A 23,728-nucleotide genomic window follows, 5' to 3' on the forward strand; every position below is an offset into this window, starting at 1 on the left:
TCCTGCCCTGGCTCTACCCAGTATAGACACTGACACAGGAATATGGACTTCTAACAAAAGTCACTGGGCAGAATTTTTGTACACTTACCCAGGATTCCACAAATTTAAAGAACGAAAGCTAGCATTCGTCGTGCAGTCTAGCTCTTCTGAAATGAACTGGTAGTAGAGTCAGGTCAGATATATATTTTAAAAAACCCTACTATATAACTTTTGAGACTCACTGCCACAAAATATGGTGATAGCCACTGGTTTACTGTGTAATCCTAAGAATGTCTACTCAGAAGTATGTCCTATTGAATTAAATGGGGTTTACTCCCAGGTAAGTGAAGTCAGGATTGCTGCATTAGATGACTTGGAAAACTGATTTATTAGTGAAAGGCATGAAGGGTAGCTCTATTAGTGGTTGTTGGCCAGGTTCTGAGACAGTAAGCTGCCTGAATGCCAGTTGTTGGAGGAGGGCAAGGGTCAACACTAGGAGATGGCTGTTGCCTTAATGCCCTTCTGGTGAGCTCTTTCTTGACACTTTTGGAGACAGGATGCTGGGCTGGATAGACATTTATTACTATCCAACAGGACTTGTTTTATGTAGTATCTGAAACATCCCTCACTAGGTGTGTGGTTTTGGTAGGCACTTTTTAGTAGCTTCTCCTACTTGTGTGCCCGTTCTCCAAGCTATCATCAGTATCAAATTGGAGGAGGTTAAAATCCAAGGACCAATTTGTGGTAATTCATTGCAAGGTGTGCCATAAATACTTGTCAGTGTTTCAAGAATCCTCTAATAAGACGATTAGCCACTGCTAGCAGACACATCTGTTCCTCTGAGAAGTGTGGGCCACGCCCCTTCAGAACTGCTTTTCCGCATACCTAAAAAGGCAGCATTGCTTTTCCATGAGGTCAGCTTAGCATTATTGGGCTCTACTAGATAATGAACCAAGATGCATTTTGGATGTCTTAAGTCACAGAGGGTGGCGTTCGACAGCAGTCCTACCATTGAAGTCAACGGACACAACTAATTTAGGTTAATTAATTTCTGTGGGTTTAATCTGATTAGGGCTTGGTTGAATACAACCTACTATACCTTAAGAGTCAGCCAGTGTGCTTGTTATAATATGAGGAAAATCCTAGTTAAAGCCATATCCAGGGGAGCTCACTTATTTTGACCTTGGGCAATCCTATCCCATTTTGCAAGGTTGTTGAGGGAATAAATGTGATAAGTAGCATGTCTTACATACTGTAGTAACTCTTGACTATAATACAGTGTGCATGGTCTAGTACAATCTGTTTAATGATTATGGTAAAATACTGCATGATTTGTTTCTTCTTCTGAGAGCACAAGAACATTCTAGAACTTCTCCCCAAGAAATTAACTGAAATTTCTCTTTATTGTTAGCTCATGCCTACGTTCCTGGCTTGAACAAGACACTTCCTGTCCCACCTGTAGAATGTCCCTGAATATCACTGACAACCATCACACCAGAGAGGATCACCAAAGAGAGAACCTGGATGAAAATTTGGCTCCTGTGGCAGTAGCTGAAGGCAGACCTCACCTGAACCAGCACAATCACTTTTTCCATTTTGATGGTTGGTTTATTTGCTGTTTACTGGCTGACATGGCTAGAACATCTTTGGAGAAGCAGGGCGCTCGTTTTGAGAAACTTCTTTCTGGAGAATGGGTGAACACAGACATGCCATGTTTTGCTGCTTCCCCTCTGGATGGTTTGCATGTCATTCTGAACAACCACTGCCCACTTTACATAGCCTGGCGGCAGCTTCCACCCATAACTAGATAAAATCTGGGAGTCCCTATGTTTAACAGGAACAGGCTTTGTAATTTCTTTCAAGAAAAACCTTTTCTGCTTGATGTGCTTTGCAACAATGTCTTGGTAGCCATTATAAAACCATGTGTTCAAAATTGCCCACTTCTTTTAATGCCAATTCACATTTGCTGTTCCATAAGTTTAAGTAGGTGTTCTCAAATCAGTAGGGTTTTTAACTGTCAACCAAGATGATTAGTTGATGGCATATGTACTTTAAAAAAAAATCACCTACACTTTCTGAACAGACGCAAAAGTGAAGGGCTTAGTAATGTCAGACTTCCTTCATCGCTAGTTCACCTGGTATACACTAGTACATACACCTTACAGTATGCCCACCAAACTTTTTTGTAAACCCAACCAAACTGTACTCAGTTTAAATGTGGTTGGTTGTAGGGTGGGAACACAACTGGGGAGGGAAGGTTAAATCTTTCCTTGTGCACCACAACCCTCTGCTGAAAATGCCGTCATGCTGCAACTAGACTTAAAAAAGCCTTTTTGCTGGAGGGGGAAGTTGGAGGGAGGGTCTCTTTCTCTCTCTGTCTCTGTGTGTGTGTTGTGTGTGTGTGTGTTAATGAATTAATAAGTTTGAAGCACAAGGTGTGTATGCTGACTACCTGTTACATTGCCAAGAACACTTATTCACTCTGTCTTTGTACCAGTTTTGCATTATTTTTTTAAAAGTTGTATTTTTGTTGTAACTTTCAGGGGTGCAGATTATGATTAATCATATATAACAGTTGCTTTTCAAAAGAGGAAAATATAAAGGAGGATGGAATTGACGACAGCAGCTAAAATGCTCATAGCATATATTGAGCCTTGGAATAATAAGCAAGATTTGAGGAATCATTAAAAATATACATAGCAATATATCCATTTCCCTTTTTTCTTCAATTAATAGGGTAACAAATGATAAATAGGTGGACATTCATGCAGTGCTTTTAACAATGAAAAATGTGGGCAGCATGCTTATAGGGGCAGAGATTAGACTGGCGGCTGTGCCAGTATCTGATTTGTTGACTTACATGTCTGTCATCTCCATTGTGAAGCTGGCAGGAAGTCAGTCTGACACTGCAGTTGAAGGATTTGCTGTTATGACTGCACAGTTTGTTCCTCACAGCTTGTATCGTATATTATGAAGGAACCATTCAACAGAAAATGTTTTAAATGGACAACCTTTCTGTATTGATGTTAGCCAGGCTGTGAGCAGGCCTGTGTATATGCCATGTAAAAATTCATATTCTCTGCCCAGGTTGACTTCTGTGACTGGGATCAATTATGTAAATTTGTATATTTTTATTCTTCAGTTCTGACTACTCTACATAGCTCTCAGTCTTGCCAGTCCATGGAGAGCTGGCAGGGAGGTGTTGAAGCCTCACCCTTAAGAGATGAAAGCCTTAATCAGCCATCTCTCGGGCATCTTGAGATCTCAGCAGGACAGGCCCCATGTTTTCAAACATACCTTATACATTAGTCACTGATAGTTACAGTAAGTGTAGTAAATCTTACTTTTCTTCTCTGCTCCTGTGTTTTTGTAGGGTAGAATCCACCTTGCAAATGTCTGTAATAAAGTATAGACCAGATGCAGGGAACCTTCGCTAAGCCGCAACTTCCATCCCTGCCCATTAGCCATGCTTGTTGGGGCTGATGGAAGCTGTAGTGGGTTCCCCACACCCCACAATAGACGATTAGGGATAAACTTACAAATTACTCAGAAACACCTTTCAAGCGGCTCACCGTTTGCTTCCTCTTTTCCAGGCTCCCGCATCGCTAGCTGGCTGCCCAGCTTTTCAGTGGAGGTGATGCATACCACCAATATTCTTGGTATCGCACAGGCAAGCAACTCTCAGCTCAATCCTATGGTAAGCCCCATTATTATTTTGTATACTGCTGTGTTTATTCATTAACGTAGCATCATCATAGTGCTGTGAAGAATAATTGGACTTAAAATCTAAACAGTCCAGGGGCAAAAACAAGGAAAGGAAGAGGCAAAGGTAATTAGGGATGAATATGAGTAAATGCTGTTTCATTTACAGCATGGGTCTAGTTTTTATTGAGGATGGGGACCAAGGGTTTAGGTCAAAGGTGTTGTGGAAGAAGAGAGATTTGAAGGAAGAAAGGGGGAGTACCATATACATATTCTGGAAGGGCCAGCCAAGGTGAAGGGATAATGCCAGCCAGGCTTTTGTGCTGAAGATAGGGGTTGTTCAAGAAATGCCAGAAACAGAGGCTTTGTTTTGGAGTAGCGTTCTTATTTATGTCTTTAATTATTTATTGCTAGAATATATACCCTGATCGTCAGTCCAATTATCAAGGTGGCTTAATTAAATAATTAAAAATACAATTCAATTAAAACATTTTTGTAAAAAAGTTAAAAGCAGTAGTTCTATAAAGCAGGGTAACACAAAATGAGTCAGTTAATATAGTTCAACCAGAGTGAAAAGCCTGAGAAAATAAGAAGTTCCTCAGTTGGCAGGTGAACTTCTCTGGGACACCATTCCAAAGTCAGGGTGCCACCACTGAAAAGCCCTTTCCCTGGCATCCCATCCTGCCCCAGGCAGCTGAGGAGCTCAGAAAGGCTTATATGCTGAATGCTTTGACAAGTGTAAAACGTTCCTTTGTTCAGCTGGTACTGTGTTGATTCATGGTGGTGGTTTCTTTTTTTATTAAAGTCTAGTAATAATGAAGGACCTTGAGTGTCTTCAGCTGTGGTGCCACAAGATGGGGGAGCATGTAACCCCCCAGATAGTGTTGACCTATAACTTCCATCTTCCCTGTCTATGGGCTCTGCTGGCTGGGCTGGGCTGAGGGGAGCTTCAGTCCAACAGCGTCTGGAGGTTCAATGTGTCCCCATCCCTGGGCTAGAGGAGTGGAAGTTATCTGAGTCTTAGATAAAACTAATCATGCTGTTAAATTTAGATCTCTTTTTTTACCAGATAAAAGTTAAATCTCTGGTTGTTGCTTTGTGGTATAAGTATCTCATTATAAATTATTAATTGCATACTATAAAACGGAAGGTAAATTTGGAACAGTGCACATGGACAAAAGACAGTGTAGATCCAGAGAAGTCAAAGGCAAGGCCTGAGGGCGTCATCACAGTCCATATAAATTATGGAACTCTTATCAGGGCTACAAAGCCCAAGTCTTTACAAAGGGTACATTGGGTACAACCACTTGCTCCATGCCACAGCATCAACCATGTTCCCTCTTACTTAGTACTTACAGGTACAGAATTCAGTGAATAGCAAGAGTGGAGGGCTGTGCAGGCAATAATTGCCAAAACTGCAGGAAAGATGCATCTAATATTTCCAGTTTCAGTATCTGATGGAACTGAATTGATGGGTCTAGTGCAGGGGTGCGGAACCTCAGGCCCAGGAGCCAAATACAGCCCTCCAGGCCTCTCTGTCTAGCCCAGCCTTTCCCAACCAGTGTGCCTCCAGATGTTGTTGGACCACAACTCCCATCAGCCTCAGCCAGCATTGCCAAATGGTCAGGAAGATGGGAGTTGTGGTCTAACAACATCTGGAGGCACACTGGTTGGGAAAGGCTGGTCTAGCCCTTGGAACTCTCCCTAGGCCACACCCCCTCAATAGTTGCACTTCTTCTCTCCAAGCCACACCCCTCACCTGCCTTGCTTTGCACCCTTCTTTGAGTGTTTTCGCCTATCTGAAATGTGTCTTTGAACTCTGATAATTCTTCTTGATTGCCTAGATCAGCCTTTCCCAACCAGTGTGCCTCAAGATGTTGTTGGACCACAACTCCCATCAGCCTCGGCCAGCATTGCCAATGGTCAGGAAAGATGGGAATTGTGGTCCAACAACATCTGGAGGCACACTGGTTGGGGAAGGCTGGCCTAGATGGAGGACAAAGAGGGATATGTGAATAAATCAACATTTGTTGCTCCACCCACTTTTGCTCCTGGCCCTGCCCACCAGTGGTATGTGGTCCTCGAAGGGTTTCCTAGAAGGGAATGTGGCCTCAAAGCTGAAAAAGGTTCCCTTTTTCTGGTCTAGTGTTAAATTCAGATGGAACCGACATATTTGGCGAAATAGATGGGTTCCTTTGTAATCTGCTGAAAGGGGGAGTCTGGGCTTCCAACCCATTGATGTCAAGGATGCCCTTAATTGCTTCCTGAGCCAGCAGCCTTCAGTCAGAGAGCCATTTGTGTGCTGCAGTTTACCCCATGTCTCTACGTTGCTACAAATAGGCTTTCTGTTTCATTATTTCAAATGCATACTTGAAATGCTGACGGCTAGAGTATTGTACAATATGCAAAGTAATTTCAGCCTTGCCTGTCAAATGATATGTGTCTTGCAAATCGATTCCTTTAGTTTTTTGTTGTCAACTAAATTTTTTTCCTGTTATCGTCATGACTGCCTTCACACAGGCAGCAAAATGTACATTGAGTGCTATGCAAGTGCTGATAAATGATGGTAGTTCATAATTTCTCTACAAGTTCACATATTCCAATACAAAATTCCATGGCTAAATATGCATCAAGAGACTTCCAGTTTTTGAGTACTTCATCATTTGTCAGGCTCTAAAAAAATGCCTGGAAAGAGTTTATTGAAGGCAAATTTGCTTGCTATTCTTGACCAGATGGTAGTTATGCACTCAATTCTGTTTTGTTGGCATAAAATGATGTTATTTTTAGGATGATGAGTAAATAAAGAAAGGCAAACAAGGAAGCGAGGGGGGAGGCACCCAGAAACAACAGTAACAAAAAGAGAGGGGAACCGTTAAAGTACCAGGCCAGTGAAAAAAACAGTAGAAACAGGAGTTATTAAAAACATTCCTGTTTCTACTGCTGTTTTTTTCACTGGCTTGGCGCTTTGAGGGTTCCCCCCTCTTTTTGTTACTGTTAAATAAAGGCCAGCCTGTCACGATCACTGGGTCCCAAAGCCTGGAAACCGCAGCTGTTGTAAGGCACCCTCAGTTGCTGATTTTACCAGGGCTGAAAAACAACCGAAACCAACCCTGTAAGGTAGGTGACGCTGCCACAACCCCTTCTGTCCACCAGTTTGGGCCAAGGGAAATCCAAACTTTAAATTAAATGGATGTCCCTTGGATTCCACAGAGGCAAGAGCTAAAAGGCAGACTCAGCTTCTTGGAGCCTCAAGCCAAAACAGCTAAACTGTAGCAAATAGTCAGGTTGGATTTTGTATCAAGGCTTGCCTGGAAGCACACACACAAATAAATGTAAGGGCTCCTAGTTTTAAACACACCCTTGTTAGTTTAATAAACTGAGATTAATTTAGGTGATCAATGCGCATGAATGACTGCCATTAGAAAGAAGCCACTGTTGTGGATGCTTTTGTGCTCTAGTTGTGAAAGCCTGACCTTTTGGGATTTTTAAGGTTTTGTTTACTTACGTGTTTTTATAAAGCGTGCCACAGTTGGATCGCCAGATATAACAGTGTAAGCCTTTGGTTTTTTTAGGCACACCAGATTCAGGAAATGTTTCCTCAGGTTCCATACCACCTGATTCTGCAGGATCTGCAGCTGACACGTTCTGTGGAAATTACGACGGACAACATTTTAGAGGGGCGAATCCAAGTGCCTTTCCCGACACAGGTTGGTCAAACCACACATGTCAGCATATTTCTAGTGCCATCCCATCAGCAGCAGGCATGCTGCATTTGCTCTGCATCATTAACATTCTGAAATTGGTACCCTGACATGAAGGTTTTTGCCCATGTTACCTTGAGCAATATTGATCTATGGACATAATGATTGTGACCTGATTTTATATTGCTGTTTATCTCTCTGCAATGTTTTAATATTACCAAGAGGTCTCTTGTAGGCAAAAAACAACAGTCTTGTGGTATTTTAAAAACTGACCAGCGTATGTCACAATTTTAAGGTGCCGCAGGAGGATTCTTGTTTTTAAGTTTGCTCTGTCCAGTTTTCAACTTCTCAGCAACCATATGGAATATATTTTTTAAAAAACAAAACTTTTGTCTACTGTAAAAGCTTCTTTATTGCAGCCTCTGCATGTTGGTTATGTTTGAGGGTTACATGTGATTATTTTGTCACTGAGGAAGAATGGATAAAAATGCATCTTTGTGTCTTCTTTTCTCAAGCTGTGGTCTCTTGTCGTTTCACGAACTCATCCATCTTGAATGGACCATACCTTTTCTGTACCACTTTTAATATGCAAACCATCCTTAAGTCAAAAGCCATGCAAAAAGTAGCTTGTGGCTTGTTCCCATTTCATGGATGAGAACTTGAGTTAAGATAGCAGCTATTAACAAATTGGATAGTGATGTGTTGTCAACAACAAAAAATATGGAACCCTAGTTGTTAAGATACCCACAGGATAGCCTGTTGAAAATAAGATGATTTTATGGATTGGTATATTTTAGTTTTATTGATAGGATTTTAAATGAAGTGTGGTTTTTGATGGTTTTTCTGTATTTATTTAGTTTTCATTTATTTATAAGATTTCTTACCTGCCCTCCACCATAATGTCCCAGGATGGGTTACAAAAAGATACTCATACAATTAAAAACAGTGCATGCAGCGATAAAAATAATTGTTTGCGCTACATTATTTATTTATTTTTTGTACTAATACTAATTTATTTTTTGTACAAATCATACTAAATTATTCAAAGTAAATCAACATGACATAAAATGGAACATTACAGAATTCTTGAACAAGATCAAAGCTTGCAAATGCTGAAGTTACAATGTTCCATTAAGTTTTCCATGAATTCATGTATAAAAACACATTTATTTGAACCTATTGACGTTTTGTACTGCATTTTAATAGTAAACCTGTGGATGAAAGAGGTTTACACAGTAAGCCTCTGTGACAGCAAGGTTTTGAACATTGCTCCATCACTCATCCTACAGAATCAATTACTGTTTTAAAAAAAAGTGTGGGACCTTTTTTGCAATACACATCAGTTGTGTCAGTTTTGTTTATGCTTACAGCGTTCAGATAGCATCAGACCTGCGTTGAACAGTCCCCTGGAAAGACACAACACTGATCAGGAGGACACTGAAGAGGTTACTCAGGTAAACTTGGCAAAAGAAAAAGAGGTGTATTATAGCAGAAGAAAATTGGATAGTTAAATGTCCTCATAAGATCTCGTGATACATATTTGGAGATTTGGTTACAGAGAACTTCTGGCTTAAAAGTAGAAGCAGGCTGCCGCTGTAAACATAATTATGTTTTCTGGGACTGCCTGCATGGGTTCTTAATTGTATTTCTCTTGTGCTTTGATGGAGAAGGGCTCAAGAGATCTACAGAGAAGAGAATAGTTTTCTTGTAATTTTATTTATTTATTAGATTTATATCCCGCCCTTTCTCCCAGTAGGAGAACTTCTTGAGCAATTAAGCCAGGTGTAGCCAACATGGTGCCCTCCAAATGATGCTGAACTGTAACTCCCATCAGCCCCAGCCAGCATGGCCGGTGGTAAGGAAAAATGGAAGTTGTAGTCCAGCCACATCTGGAGGGCACCATGTTGCCTGTCCCTGGATTAAGCTATTGGCTGTTAAAGGGGATACATGTAGGCCATTGTTCCTCAGATGGTGCTGTATTAGCCATAAAGAGGATTTGAGCTTTTCAAGCTTCTGTTTCTTCCTCATTTATTTATTTTTCTAAAAAATATTAATTTAGTACAAAATTTTAAAAACACAGAAGAAAGTTATTTATTGAAAGCTGGTTATATCTAACAAAGTCATGGCATTTGCACAATGGCTTCTGCTTGCACAGTGGAACTTTACCTGCACACCCCACCTATCTCCTCCAAATCTGCTCTGGAAATTCCCCCAACTATCCAGAGTAGGTTACTGGGGGGAGGAGAGGAGGGGAAGTACTCTTGCCTGAGGGGATGTTACTTTGCTCATGTGGTGATTTCATTAGATTCAACCCACAATTTTTACCCCACTCTTTAGCAAAAAAAGCTCCCAGAAAGGCTTACTAAAATAAGGCATAAATTAGTTAAACGTAGGGAAGACATAAGGACATATTGTTCCAATACATTACAAATAGTTCTCAATAAATGGGTGTGTATGTAGTTCAGAATGATTCCTCATAAGGTAAGTTAATTTTAACCTATGTGTTATATGCCAAATACTCTTAAACCCCTCTGTCAGAGGTGGTACCTCTTGTTTTTTTCAGTAGGGCGATATATGTATCTCAGTGGCCATAAGTAATGTCATTATTAACACTAGGTCAGTGTTAACCTTTCGAGAGAGCTTTCTACACCATCTTAGCGTAATGTTATCGGATGTCCTGTCATTGATCTGGCCAATTATTTCTCTCCAAGAAGTCTGCATGGAGGAAGAAGTGTTCTTTCTCTTCTTTAGTAATTAATGCTTTTGTTTATAGCATACATTTTTCACAGCATTATTCAGATAAAGGTTACATAAGAAAGAGTCACTGTCTCTGCCTTACTGTCCCCTGAATCTCTGCCCCATCACATGCAGGTGTGCTAAAGTATAGCCCCTTCACAAATTCTTTCCATGCATTATAAATGAGGGTGGGGGGGGGAGGAGAGAAGAGGGCTGTACCTGCAGGCCCCACATGCAGTGTTGACATCCTGCTTGGCTCTAGTGGCCCAGCCTTCACATGTTAATTAGATTGTATGCAGGCTCCCCTTTCAGACACTCAGCTGACTGCTCCCCCCTCATGCCGCCTTCTGTCACACATGCAAAGGTTGGGACGGCAGAGTCAGCCAGGGCAGTGATGGTGGGGGCATCAGGCGTCCCCCCCCAATTAATGAATATGTGAGGTTAGATTATGTGTGGTTTGGGCAAGTGTGTTTGGCCTTGGAAAATCCCTTTTTTGAGCCTTTTCCAATACAGGAAAGAATTGGCTGTGACATTGTGTGTCTGTGTAGGCCTTCATTGTTTCATCTGTGTTCACTGTATACTTGTCCTTCCATATGTTGTGACAGGATGCTGCTGTTTTTGTTGCTGCTTCTTATGAAACAGGATTTGGTTGATAATCTTTGTTGCTGAAGAATAGGATTCAGCTAGTAGGACAGTTGGCTAACTTGGTATCGGTCTCCATTTTAGGAATGGGTGACCATGAGACGTGGGCAAGAAAAAAATATCCCCTTGGCCCCAGCCATGTGGGCTTAGTTTCCTTTCTGTCAGAGTTGGGGAACCTCAGGCCCGGGGGCCGAATGTGGCCCTCCAGGCCTCTCTGTCCCACCCGCAGGACTCTCCCTAGGCTGCACCTCTTCCTCAGCCACTCCCCTCACTGGCCCTGCCCTAGACCTTCCTTTAGTGCTTTGCCTGGTTGGAATGTGCCCTTGAACAGGGAAGGTGCCTCTGGATTACCTAGATGGAGTGTTCTGTGTTTTTGCCTGACTATGGCATGGCTGGAATGTAGCTTGCTGTGCAAAAAGCCACATCTGTTGCCCTGTCCACCTTTTGCCTCTGGCCTTCCCTCATTATTGGCATGTGGCTCCCGGAAGGTTGTCCATGATGGAATGTGGCCCTTGTGATGTTCCTGCTTATAGTGTAAATATGGTAAGTGCTATTTATATAGAAGACATATGGTAAGTGGAGTGAAAGAGGAGGGGGGAGTACATGAGCAGTAGAATGCTGGATGATTGGCTGAGCGTTTGAATGGCTGGGAGTATAAATGGAAGAATGACAGTTGAATGAGGGTGGAGGTCAGGAGTGTGGAGAAAGAGGGAGTTGGAGTTCTGATTAATAATAAGTCAAGTACAAAACAGGAATAGATGAAACCATATGCTTGTGAAACATTCTAAAACTAATCTTGTTATTTCTGATACTGAATAAATACTTATTTGGTTTACCAAAGGCCTGATCCTTGGCTGGGGGATATACATACCAGAAGGGAGGGCAAAGTAATTACCAAGGCTGAACAGAAACAGTATCTAATGGTGGCAGCGGTGAAGGGAGGAATAATAACAATTCAAGTATCCAGAGCAACCCAGAGTTGTATGCGTTCTCTATAAAGATACAAGGGGGTTGGGAACAGCATAAGCACGCAGTCACAAAAGTAACCAGCTAGAGAGAGACTCAGGCAAAGTCTCTGGGAGTATTGGTTATAGGACGTGACTGGTGGTGCTGCCTAGCAGGGGGATCTAGTGAGATCTGTGCTAGAGCGGAGTGAGAAACCATATAAAGGACGGTCCGGACTGGTGGTATCCCTGGTGGTGCCTAGTGAAAGGCAGTAGCCACAAGCAGGTGGGAACCTGACAGGGAGAACCAGGGAAGGACGTCACAGCCCTCAGGTTGGAAATGTTTTCCCATCCCTGCCGTATGTGAAGATCTGTCTGTCCGTCTGTCTGTCTGTCTGTCTGTCTCTCTCTCTCTCATATATATATATATTATTGGGAGGGAGAAAGCCTTTTCATTTATGTTGTCAGTCTGTGTTCACCATGTCAGCTCGGTAAGATAAACTCAGCTCAGACCTCTCCAGTTCTTTTGGAAGCATTGAATTAAATTATGGAAATCTACATTAATCCCCCCCATGTTCTTTTTCATGGAAGACTGAGAGAGACCCACTGGAACTCAACTCAAGGTTGGAAGAGATGGCAGAGTTTGACGAGACAGAAGCAGAATCTGCTGAGACGGAAGACTTTGAAGTGAGAGGGAGCCGTTTTTCCAAGTCAGCTGACGAAAGACAGAGGATGTTAGTCCAGAGGAAGGAAGACCTGTTGCAACAAGCTCGCAGGTGTGTTGTGTGTGCACATGCCCTTTCGCCGCCAGTATTTTCCAGTCATTGTAAATGAGGCCCATCTTTGTGAGGCTCTCCTATCACAGCCACATTAAATAGGAAGAGCTGTTTCATAGCGGGGCGGAGGGGCAGGAGGAGAAACAGTTTTCACTGGAGTTTGGTTTGGGTTCCACCTCTGGAGGAAAAGCACATTTTTTTATGGTGGTGCATGTGTATTTCCTGTCACAGATACATTAATCATGCAACTGCTCATCTGTGTCTGACTTGGGTTGAATGGAACATTTTGCTGGTCCTTTGACATCTGGAAGTCCAATCCTGCTTTCTGTGTGTCTCTTGCGGAGAACTTAAATCTTCACTGTGAAACTTGAGAGAAGAAACATAACTAGGTGACCTGGGCATAGCCAGTATCTGAGAGTGCCAACAGCTCAGGACTTGATGTTCCTAACAGGGAGATTGCCTGATCCCTGTTCAGGGAGAGGACTTGGTAGACTAAAAGAGCAGCAAAGAATGAAGCTGTTTTTATCAAACCCTCTTTGAACTGTGGACCATTTCTTAAACATGCTTTCTATTCAGATACAGATTCACAAATTAAAAATACACATTGTTACCTCTTAATAATGACTGTGCACCAGTACCTGTTGTAGTTCTTATCTTTTTAAAATGCAAGGGCCTTTGAGCTGTATTGCTTTCCTGGTCACCTCTTGTGCCTATTATAAAGAAAAGGCCACATCATTCTGCACTGGATGAGGGGATCCATAGATCTGTTCTTTCTCCCACTTACTCCACTAGGTAATGTTTAAATTAAATGTTGATACAAAAGGGGATGTTCTGTTCAGTGATTGGTTGTATTTATAGATTGTGTAGTGTTTTGTGTGTTTGCTGTTTGAGATGTTTTAATTAAACCAGAACTGTCACTAGAATTGATAGAATTGATGTATTGTTGTTAAATTGTACGTCGCCTAGAGTGGCCATTGGCCAGATAGGCGACCCACAAATTAAATTATTATTATTATTATTATTATTAGAAGCTAAAATGATGAAACTGAGGTTATCATACTTTGGACACATCATGAGAAGACAGGATTCACTAGAAAAGACAATAATGCTGGGGAAAACAGAAGGGAGTAGAAAAAGAGGAAGGCCAAACAAGAGATGGGTTGATTCCATAAAGGAAGCCACAGACCTGAACTTACAAGATCTGCACAGGGTGGATCATGACAGATGCTCTTGGAGGTCGCTGATTCATAGGGACGCCATAAGTCGCAGTCGACTTGGAGGCACATAACAACAACACCACATTTATGTTGTATTCCACTTAGAGTTTCATTTAAATATAAGCAGTATATAAATTGCCTAAATAAATAAATAGGCAGGACCAATCAGATTTTAGCTTGTGGCCCGCTGAACAGCCCTTCCAGTTTTCCTCCCTGCCTTGCTCTGATAGGGAGAACTTCGACAGAGCTCTCTCACCTTTTATAATAGCAGTTTTTTGTATGCACCAAACTTTTCTTCATTTCTCTTTAGAGGGGAGTCAGCGTGGAAAGAGAGATGATTGTAAAAAAGAAAAAAGTTGCTGCAGGCTCCTGTGAGCTCTGTGGTTTTCCTGGTCACTTTTGAAGGAAAGGGTCACAATTTGTGCATGCATGTGGCCTTCCTAACTAATGGAATATATGCACGTTTTGTACTTGGGTTTCAGGTACAAAATATTTCATATGGAGTGGCCCCAGGAGGGGATTTGTGGAAGTGTTATAAGGGAAAGTCATTTGGAGCTCTTTGCATGGCTAGCACCTTCTCCTTTATTGTGATGCTGTGGTCTGTGTTGTGTTGCCCTAAGGCCAGGGTGGAGAACCTGTGGCCCTCTGGATGTTGCTTGACTCTTGACTCCTCCCCTCTCTGACCTTTGGCCATAGTGGCTGGGGCTAATGGGAGTTGAAGACCTCTGGAGCACACAGTGTTTAGCTGTAACAAGCTGGCTAAACACTTTGAGGATAAGGTCACTCAGCTCCGCAGTGATTTAGACACTGCTATTGTGGCATTTCCAGCCGAGGTATTAAATGCAACATTGACCTCAGTGTCGGGGGATCAGTTTCAGTTAATGCGGCCCAATGATAAGGACAGGATGCCTGCAGTGATGCGTCCAACCACCTGCTCATTAGATCCTTGTCCATTCTGACTCCCATTAGTCCCAGCCACCATAGGGATGAGGAGAGTTTCTAGTAAAGCAACATCTGGAGGGCCAGAGGTTCCCCACCCCCTCTCCTAGTGCCTGGATGGCCCTGGCACTATGACTGGACGTTGAACTGATGGCCTTTTGGGTACCTTCAGACTTCATGATTCCAAGCAAAGGAGCTGGCTGGGAGGCTCTCCTAGGCACAGTCAGCAGGTGAGGCAGCAGGTGGGAGTGGCGCAGGAGAACTAACGGGGATCTAAGAATAACAACACAGCCATGTCTTTGGGCAGTAGCAGAACATTATCTGAGAGCATTGGATCGAACTGTAGATCTTGCTGTCACCCTAGAATCAGTATTTATCTCAGTGATCAAGCAGAAACATAAGGGTTCAGGTAGTCCCTAAGGTACCCTGTACTATGTTTATGCCATAATTCTGTGTGTGTGTATGTGCATGTACCCTGAATGTGGTATAGAGCACAGGATTCAGTTCTTTCAGGTTCTCAGCTTCATAAAAAGTAAAAAAAACTTTTTATGACTGAGAAGAAATGCTTGCAAATGTATTAGCAGTGTCTGCTGAAGTCTAAGGGACTCTGCAGACATCCTCCTTATTGTGCATCCATGATGATTTGTTCTCATGATGCTCTTGGGGTGGTTATACACGATTCCACTTTCAGTACTTTGTGCCTGCAAAGGTTTTGGGGTGGTCACACTGCTTCATTTCCAATCAGTGCCTGTCCCCTAACCTTTTATACCACAGATGTTCTCATTTATTTTTGTCCCGCTTTTGTTGCACCCCTCCAGATAGCGATAATGTAGTATTATTGGGGAAGCATCAGAACAACTAATAAAGCAGAATAAATCCACCACTACTGTGCCAAGAATATCTTGCAGAATGTACCCACAATAAAACACCAGTCTGGAGGGGGCCTTCGAAAGAGGGGTGGCTCAACAATATTTCCAGAGCAGAATAAATTATTCAAAATGGCAAGCTGGCCACTAACATGAGCACATTTTTCACTGTTTACATAATTTGTACAGGCCATAGCTTTTCTTGGTGCAGAATTTTTCATTTGGGTTTATGGCTGAGTATGTTCAGTCCCAAGCACTTTATTCCTTGGTCCAGTGGGAAAGGCTGAATGCAAACCAGGGCAGCCTCTATAGTCAGAGTGAACCTTTTCTTTGCTTCCCCTTCACCCATTTAAATTTTCTCCCTCCAGGCGTTACCTCAGCAAAAGCTCCGACGACCCTGCTTCAGATGTCTACTTGCAGGCTGAAGGAGCGGCTTCAGACCCCGTCACCCTGCGCCGCAGAATGCTGGCTGCTGCCGCAGAGCGAAGGCTTCAGAAGCAGCACCCATCTTAACGCTTCCCGTCTCCTCCTGTTCCTCTTCCACGCGAGCAACGTTTATGCCAACCTGCACTCTCCCTATCAGTGAGGAGGGTCTCTTCAGAGCTCAGCAAGTGCGCTGAGGACGAGTGATCTGGCTGCGTCTTCACTGTATAAAGCATGTGATCTAATAAGTGTTTGGACAGCTGACAAATTAACCTTCCTTGGGTAATTTTTTTTAAAGTGACACACATCCCTCCGCTCCCCACTTCACAAACAAAAAAATGCAGTCTTTACAGCCCTGGGCATGGTGTGCTGCTTAAAGCGAGATGCAGGGGACAGTGGCTGCGGAGGGCCAGGTCCATTTGCTGCTTCTGTTCACTGTGCTTGCTGGTACGTCCCAGTTAAGCTCTTTTAAAGTGGAAGCTGAGCAAGTGAGAAATGAAGGGTTATATTGACAAAAGTCCTCTCCTAAGTAAGCAAGCATCATTGCCAAGCCATCACACGTCTCAAGAATGAGGTGTTAGTTTTTTAAAACACAGATACAAGATGGATGCCTTTGCAGAGTCTTTAGGATAAAAGTGGCATTTCTAAGCACTGGAGCATGGAAGTAGAGTGCACCAACAGGAGGAGACATCTTAGAGTGGAAGATGTTAGGCTAAGTTTTAGAGCACTGGCTCCAAGATGGACAGGTTGAACATTCCTGGACTCTTTTTTTTTCTGCCAGGAGGCTGGTTTGTTTTTTCTATGCATTTCATTGCCAGCAACAAACCTACGGCCAAAGGAAAAACATAGGCATACAGGGCACGAGCCCAGCTATCTTAGGCATCTTTAATTCAACATTTCAGTAAGCACGTAAACAGTGATGAAGATTGTTCTCAGAGGCAATCTGCAAAGAAGGTTTCATACAGGAACGGAAGTTGGCCATTTGAGAGGCGAGGGAGCGCGCAAAAGTATATTTTTTTAATCTTGCATTTGGCAATACTACATATGCCCATTAGCTTAATCATATTTGAGAGAATTGAGGGCTACTAGACCTTAGGCTAAGCGTGATCAAACTTTATCTTAGTATTGTAAAACTCTGGTAGATGTATTGGAGATCTCTGGTCTTAGGTGCGTAAATGAGTTTTATAATGGCAACCAAGTCATTTTTAAGTGTTTGAGTATCATTGTCCTTCAGAACGTGCCCAGTATTAAAAAAAAAAAATGGAAATTTTTACAGCAGGTTTTTAGGGTATCTGAAGGTGACTTAAGAAAACATGAATTGTGTAAATGTTAAGTGAAGATAACTTATTTCAATAAACCCCTTTGGGAAGCCTTACCTTGCAACGCTGTTAGTAAACTTTGAAAGAAGAAAAAAAACTCTTGTGATTCAGTTTTGCTTAGAGCACAGCTCTTTGTTTTTATTGTTTTTTTAAAAAAGAAAATAAATTCTTGATCAGTGTTGGAAATGTTGCAAACATTCACATCTTCTTTCTCTCTGATCTCTGCCCAAGTTAATCAATCTGTCTTAATATATCACCCCGGGATAGCTTTGGAGTCTGTATTATCCTACCAACTGTTACAATTTAAATGCATATCAATTGCTAGTGTGTGGTGGATCATCTATGGACTCACTGTTGGACACTTGATCTGAAATTTGTTTCTCAAGTTACTTTGATAGATAAGTAAGTTTTAGGGACATACTTGAATACATTTGATGTAGAATGTGTGAATGCTGTATTACACATTATGAAAAACTGGTCCTACAGAAATTTTAGTCTGCTGAAAGCAGGGCCTACCTCTGTGTTGGTACCTTCATGTGCAGGCTGGGGTGGAGGCAGGGGCATTGGATAGATTTATTTTGTTGAGATATATGGCACTCCCATCTCTACAACTGTAAAAATAACAGTGATCTGCTTGTTCCCTTTAGTTGCTGTTAAGTTAGCTGCCCACAAGATGGCAGTCTTATACTAGGATTCTCCACCCAACTGACCCACTTCAGTAATCAGAAGGGTGAAAATGGGAGAGTGAAATATAAAGAGACTGGGAATGAACTCTGCTTCATTCAAAATAAGTGATCCAAAGTGAGCCTTGGTACAGTGCTCTTTGCTTCATAATGAGCACCCTTTCCCCTTGTTGCATTTTCAGGAGGGAAATTCCCTTGGTTGCGGGGAGGGCTGCTATGGGGGCATAGCCAAGTTCAGATTTTCTCTCCATCCTCTTCCCTTGCAAACATACTGTGGACCCTTAAGCACTGCAGTTTTAAAAATAGCACCTAACTAAACTGTAAAGTGTCTTTCTTTGGTCCCTGCTATCACAGTTGCTTCTCAGCTGGGAGAAAAGTTGTATGGCCTCCATCTGCAGTGGACACTTAAGCATTTCAGTTTTAGTAATACTTAGCACCCAACAGAATGTTAGTCCTATGTTCATGAGTAAGCCCCATAGAACACAGTGGGGTTTGATTACTTCTGAATAAGATGAAGAGGATTGTATTAGTAACCCGCAGTGCTTGGAAAATTCATTTTAAGAAAGGACAAAAAAGTTCAGTTCACGTTCATCCAACTGCACTTTTGCTGTTAAAGGCAAAAGAATGCTGCTCTCCCCCAGTGCCAACCTTAAACCATGCAAAGAACTCAAATGAAGAGTAAAAAGAAAACACACATTTTGGCAACTTGATAATATATTTTTAAATTAAAACATATTTAAAATGAGCATCTGCGATTGTATAAATGGTTAGAATGTTGGACTAGGACCTGGAAGACCACTTAAATGAACACAGTGGGACTTACTTCTAACTAAAATGAATAGGGTTGTGTTAGTTACTACAGCTAAATCATCTATTCCTTATTACAGTTAACCATTACATATGTAAGCTTGCATGGAGAAAACGGCAAATATTATGTTCAGGATCATTGTTTTATTTAAGCTGTACCTGGCTTATTCCTTGGTACACAGAAAAAACTCCCTGAGCTAAAATTCCCAGAGTTCTCTGGGAAGAGACTGACTGTCAAACCACTCTGGGAACTGTAGCTCAGTGAGGGGACTAGAGGGTCTCCTAACAACTCTCAGCACCCTTCACAAACTACAGTTTCCAGGATTCTTTGGGGAAAGCCATGACTGTTTAAAGTGGAATAACGGTGGAATAAATGTATGGTGTGAATGTGGCCACAGTAAATTTTTTGTTTCATGAGAAACCAACAGGAGGTGATTCTCACTGTGTCTACTCCTAACACAGTCTGTCACAGAAATGAAGAAAAGCACAAGATGGATGTTTACAGGGTCTCAAGGATATGGATAGACAGGGAGTTCTTACTGCGTTTCTCTCAGGGAATGGAAGTGCTCAGATCTGCCATTTTCAGATAGCCGAGCAAGTGCATGGTCCTCCACCTGGTTCACAAAAATATTACTTGAAAGCTGCAGCATCAAGAGAAGACTTCCAAGCCCATTATTTATTTATTTATTATTTATTAAATTTATATCCTGCCCTTTCGCCCAGAAGAAACCCAGAGTGGCAAACAAAAACACTGAAACATCTTAAAAACAGATTTTAAAATATATTAAAACAAAACATATTTTAAAAAAAGCTTTAAAAACATCTTAAAAAGCAATTTAGACACAGACTGGGATAAGGTCTCTACTTAAAAGGCTCGATGAACAAGGAAGGTCTTCAGTAGGCGCCAAAAAGTCAACAGAGATGGTGCCTGTCTAATATTTAAGGGGAGGAAATTCCAAAGGGTAGGTGCCACTGCACTAAACGTCAGTTTCCTATGTTGTGTGGAAAGGATCTTCTGATAAGATGGTATCTGGAGGAGGCCCTCACCAGCGGAGTGTAGTGATTGACTGGGTATATAAGGGGTAAGAAGGCGATCTTGCAGGTATCCAGGCTGCATAGAGCTTAGTACGCCAAAACTAGAACCTTGAACTTTAACCTGTGCCATGAGGCCCATTTCTATGTTTTTGGCCCCATAGATATGTACGTCCAAACTTCTTTCCCTCTGGGATCTTGGATCATCAGATGTAAAGGAGAAACGGGTTCTTATAAAAGATGGAAGAAGTTGTGGCAGCTGCAACTCACTACAAGAAACGTTGCATCTGCCACAACTCCTTCCTCTATATTGCTATGAAAGGAGTTCTGTCTTCCTTTGCAGTTGGCCTCTTGCAGTCTTTCTGTTTCCCTTTTTCCTCACTTTTCAACAAAAAAGGTGCCGATGCCATTGGTGTGAAATTTGCTCATAGGTCTCATCTTGGGATGGGAAGTTCGGTCAGATTCAGTTTTCTCCTGTTTCTCATTTTCCCAATCTTAAGTTTAGTTCTCCACATTTCTGCAGCAATTTGCAATTTGTTTTTTTTTTAAATCCTCATGAAAATTCTCCAGCATTTTAGTGTGAATTTTTAGTGCAAATCGACACATTTCGCAGGCAGTTTTGACTATGTCCTCCGTGGCGCAGAGTGGTAAGCTGTGGTAACGTAGCCGAAGCTCTGCTCACGGCCGGAGTTCGATTCCAACGGAAGGAGGAAGTCGAATCTCCGGTAAAAGGGGTCGAGGTCCACTCAGCCTTCCATCCATCTGTGGTCGGTAAAATGAGTACCTGGCATATGCTGGGGAGTAAAGAAAGGCCGGGGAAGGACCTGGCAATCCCACCCCATATATACGGTCTGCCTAGTAAACGTCGCAAGACGTCACCCTAAGAGTCGGAAATGACTCATACTATAAGTGCGGGGACACCTTTACCTTTGACTATGTACACATTTTTGTAAGCCATTTGTTGTCATAATGCATTTTTGTATGTTATCTTCACTCATATCTTCATTTTTATACATGCTTTCCCCTAATGTATGCATTATTGTAAACATTGGTTGGGGAACTGCATTGCAAAATTCAAGGAAGTGTGCATTTCAGAGGATGGCCATGTTTGGTTCTCATATTGTTTTGGAAAATGCGAATTTGCTAGATTCAAATATGAACTGAATCAAATTTCTCACCCATCCCTAGTTCCAAACCCACCAGCTAAAGCCCAGGGCGCTACTGAGCCTGTCAGCCTCCAGGGAGTTCTGTCCCTTCACCCAGTGAGAGTGAGCACCTCTGCTGTCCTGGAGAGCAGCATTCCCATCCCGGAAGGCATATGTAGCAATGCCCATGCACACACCCTTTCACAATATGTTACTTAGCTTACATCAGGGGTGGGGAACCTCAAGCCTCAGGGCCAAATATGGCCCTCTATATTTAGCCCTTGGGACTCTCCCTAGGCCATACCCCCCCTTGCTCTACTTCATGCCCTCCCTGAGTGCTTGTGCTTTGCTGGAATGCGTACTTTCATCAGGCAGTATCCTGCCCGAACTCAAAAAACCCAGACTCAGACACGGCTGTGGTTTTTTCTTTTATTGTAGTAAGAGACAGTTTCAATTCTTTGTGTTTCATGAATCTACCTATGACTTACTCAGGACTCGGCATCTCTCTAGGACTAACTAGGCACTACTTTGCAGCATTAAGGCATTGACTCAGCAACTACTCCCCCCCTCACTTGGCTTAAGTAAGGCTGGTGGGCACCCTGCTTGCGTGTGCTGTTACTGTTGGGAGCGTGCACGCAAGTGAAGACTCCGCCTCAGCTGTGTCTGTCGAATCTCCCGCCGCATTTGCCTTCTGGTGCAAAGTGAAGGCAGAGCCCCCATCAACGCCTTTACAGGGAGGAGGGCTGCCTGCTGGCAATGTGGGTGCAGGGGAAGGGGAAGCATCAGGCTGGGAAACAACCAGCTGGTCAGGTTGACTCTCCCCAGGGGTATCTGGAGCTGCTGCTGGGGTTGAACTGTCCAAGTCCAGAGGTGGGGTGCCTACTGGGTCCCACTCCGGGCTTGGCCCTTCACCGGCTCAAACATCCCACTCTAAGTCCCCCTCCTCCGCTTCGTTCCCATCTGTTCACTCCCTCCTAGCAGGGCTCATGACATGTAGATTGGTTGCCTGGATGGCGGATAGCATGTGACATACGTGTGTGTATGAGTGTGTGTGTGTGCATATTTATGTAAAGAAACTAGTGAACTCTGCAAAGGCAACACACCGGCATGTGACCTCTGGCAGATTGCCTTTGTCTTTTGGGGAGGGGCCATTGCTTTGCATGTATAAAGTCCTAGGTTCAATCCCCAGCGTCTCCAGGTAGAGATGGGAATGACTGACTCCTACCTAGGGATGTGCTAGAATTCTGCCCAATTTGGTTTTGGTAGCAAATTTCCCATTCATTCACTTATTCTCAATAATCGAGGATAGGATTTTAAAGCAGTGAATTTCCGTGGTTATTTTTGAAAATGGACTTTAAAAAAAAAATCCACGTATAAAACATCAGTTTTAAGAATGAAAATTTCTGTTTCCTTTAAAAATATTGATATTTCCTTCAACATATAGATACCAACTTTAAAAATATTGATAATATATCTTTTCCAAGCAACAAAACAAAAAACATGCATTTGGTAACAGCAGAAGCTAGCAGATAAAGAACGAATGTGAATTGATGCCAGCCTGTTAGGTTGACGGAATGCTATTGCACCCACCAACGGTTCCCATCCCTAGTCCCGCCTGAAAACCTGGAGATTCACTGCCAGTCAGTGTAGACAGTATTGAGCTAGATGGACCAGTACTGAGCTAGATGGACCAGTGGTCAGACTCGATGTAAGGCAGCTTACTTTGTTCCTATGTCCAGATTGGAATGCCGGCTTCAGTCTGAAAAAGGTTCCCTACCCCTGTCTTAGGGCTTATCCATCTGGGAACATTTCTTCATAGTAAAGTCACTGTTTTTTCTTTTGTCATTGATGTGCACCTTCCACAGTTCGTGCTCAATGGTACCTCCAAACACATTTTTTTTCTATTCATGCAATAGGCATTCCTTGATGAAGGATCCATTACGCTGTCTCTTAATGGCCCCACCCTCTGATTTAGTATTTACACTCCCTCTGGTTGCTAGGGACCTGGGCATGTGCAGTATATATCTTGACTCCCTCTCCCCAAAGCCACAATGCAACCTGGCAAAGAAAGTACAATGAATACTGAAGTTGAACGTTTGCTGCTTCTTTGTATTTGCAACTGAATGCAAATCTGCAGAGCCATCAGTCTCACAGTACAGTCAGTTTGTTTTGGCTGCAGAGAGTGAGCCCTACTGTGAAGTTGATACCTCTGCAGACTTGCGATCAGTAGCAAACAAGCACAAAGAGGCAGCAGTGTCCATTAATCAACCTCACAGTAGTTATTTTTCATGTTCCTGCAATGGTGGGTTGACCACTCTACTTCCATGAAAGAGGGAGAGGGAGGGAGAGAGGGAGAGAGAGGGCAACTACATCTGTTTAATGTTATATTTGCTGGTTTTTTTGTTTTTTAAAAAAAGCAAATCCCAGTGTTGGGGAACAGCCATGGAAACTCAAAGCATAAAGACTGGTTAGCAGTACATGGCAAATAGGGGACTAACCCAGGATGAATGCAGCATATAATTCTGTATTGCTTTGTGTTTGGTTTTAAAATGAAATAGGAACAGTCTCATAGTCCTATTTCTTAGCAGAGATATAAACGCAAGCAGCAGAACGAGAATAAACCAGCCCACCTTTCCCTCAGACACAAATAACAACAGAGACAATCTTCTTAGGTAAAAAGAGATAAAAGAATGTTTACTCATGACCTTTCATAGGTTACATAGGCTCTAGCTTAGACAGAGAAACAGAAGTCTTAGTCCATGATAACGGTCATCTTGGATGAGAAGCATGCTTCTCTCCTCAAGCTTACTGGAGAAT

General features: G+C 42.5%; 1 protein-coding gene across 1 annotated transcript in view; it reads left to right on the top strand.

The window, feature by feature from the left end:
* AMFR (autocrine motility factor receptor) overlaps positions 1 to 17,439 on the top strand; it is a 45,727-nt gene extending 28,288 nt beyond the window's left edge. The window contains exons 9-14 of the mRNA XM_061593799.1: positions 1,391 to 1,581; positions 3,573 to 3,676; positions 7,254 to 7,388; positions 8,753 to 8,836; positions 12,296 to 12,480; positions 15,871 to 17,439. Coding sequence (XP_061449783.1) covers positions 1,391 to 1,581; positions 3,573 to 3,676; positions 7,254 to 7,388; positions 8,753 to 8,836; positions 12,296 to 12,480; positions 15,871 to 16,015 — 844 coding nt within the window. The 3' untranslated portion in view covers positions 16,016 to 17,439. The remainder of the gene's footprint in view (positions 1 to 1,390; positions 1,582 to 3,572; positions 3,677 to 7,253; positions 7,389 to 8,752; positions 8,837 to 12,295; positions 12,481 to 15,870) is intronic.
* The last annotated feature ends 6,289 nt before the right edge of the window (positions 17,440 to 23,728 follow it).

Source organism: Rhineura floridana, chromosome 13, assembly GCF_030035675.1.
Source record: "Rhineura floridana isolate rRhiFlo1 chromosome 13, rRhiFlo1.hap2, whole genome shotgun sequence".
In the NCBI taxonomy this organism is placed as follows: domain Eukaryota; kingdom Metazoa; phylum Chordata; class Lepidosauria; order Squamata; family Rhineuridae; genus Rhineura; species Rhineura floridana.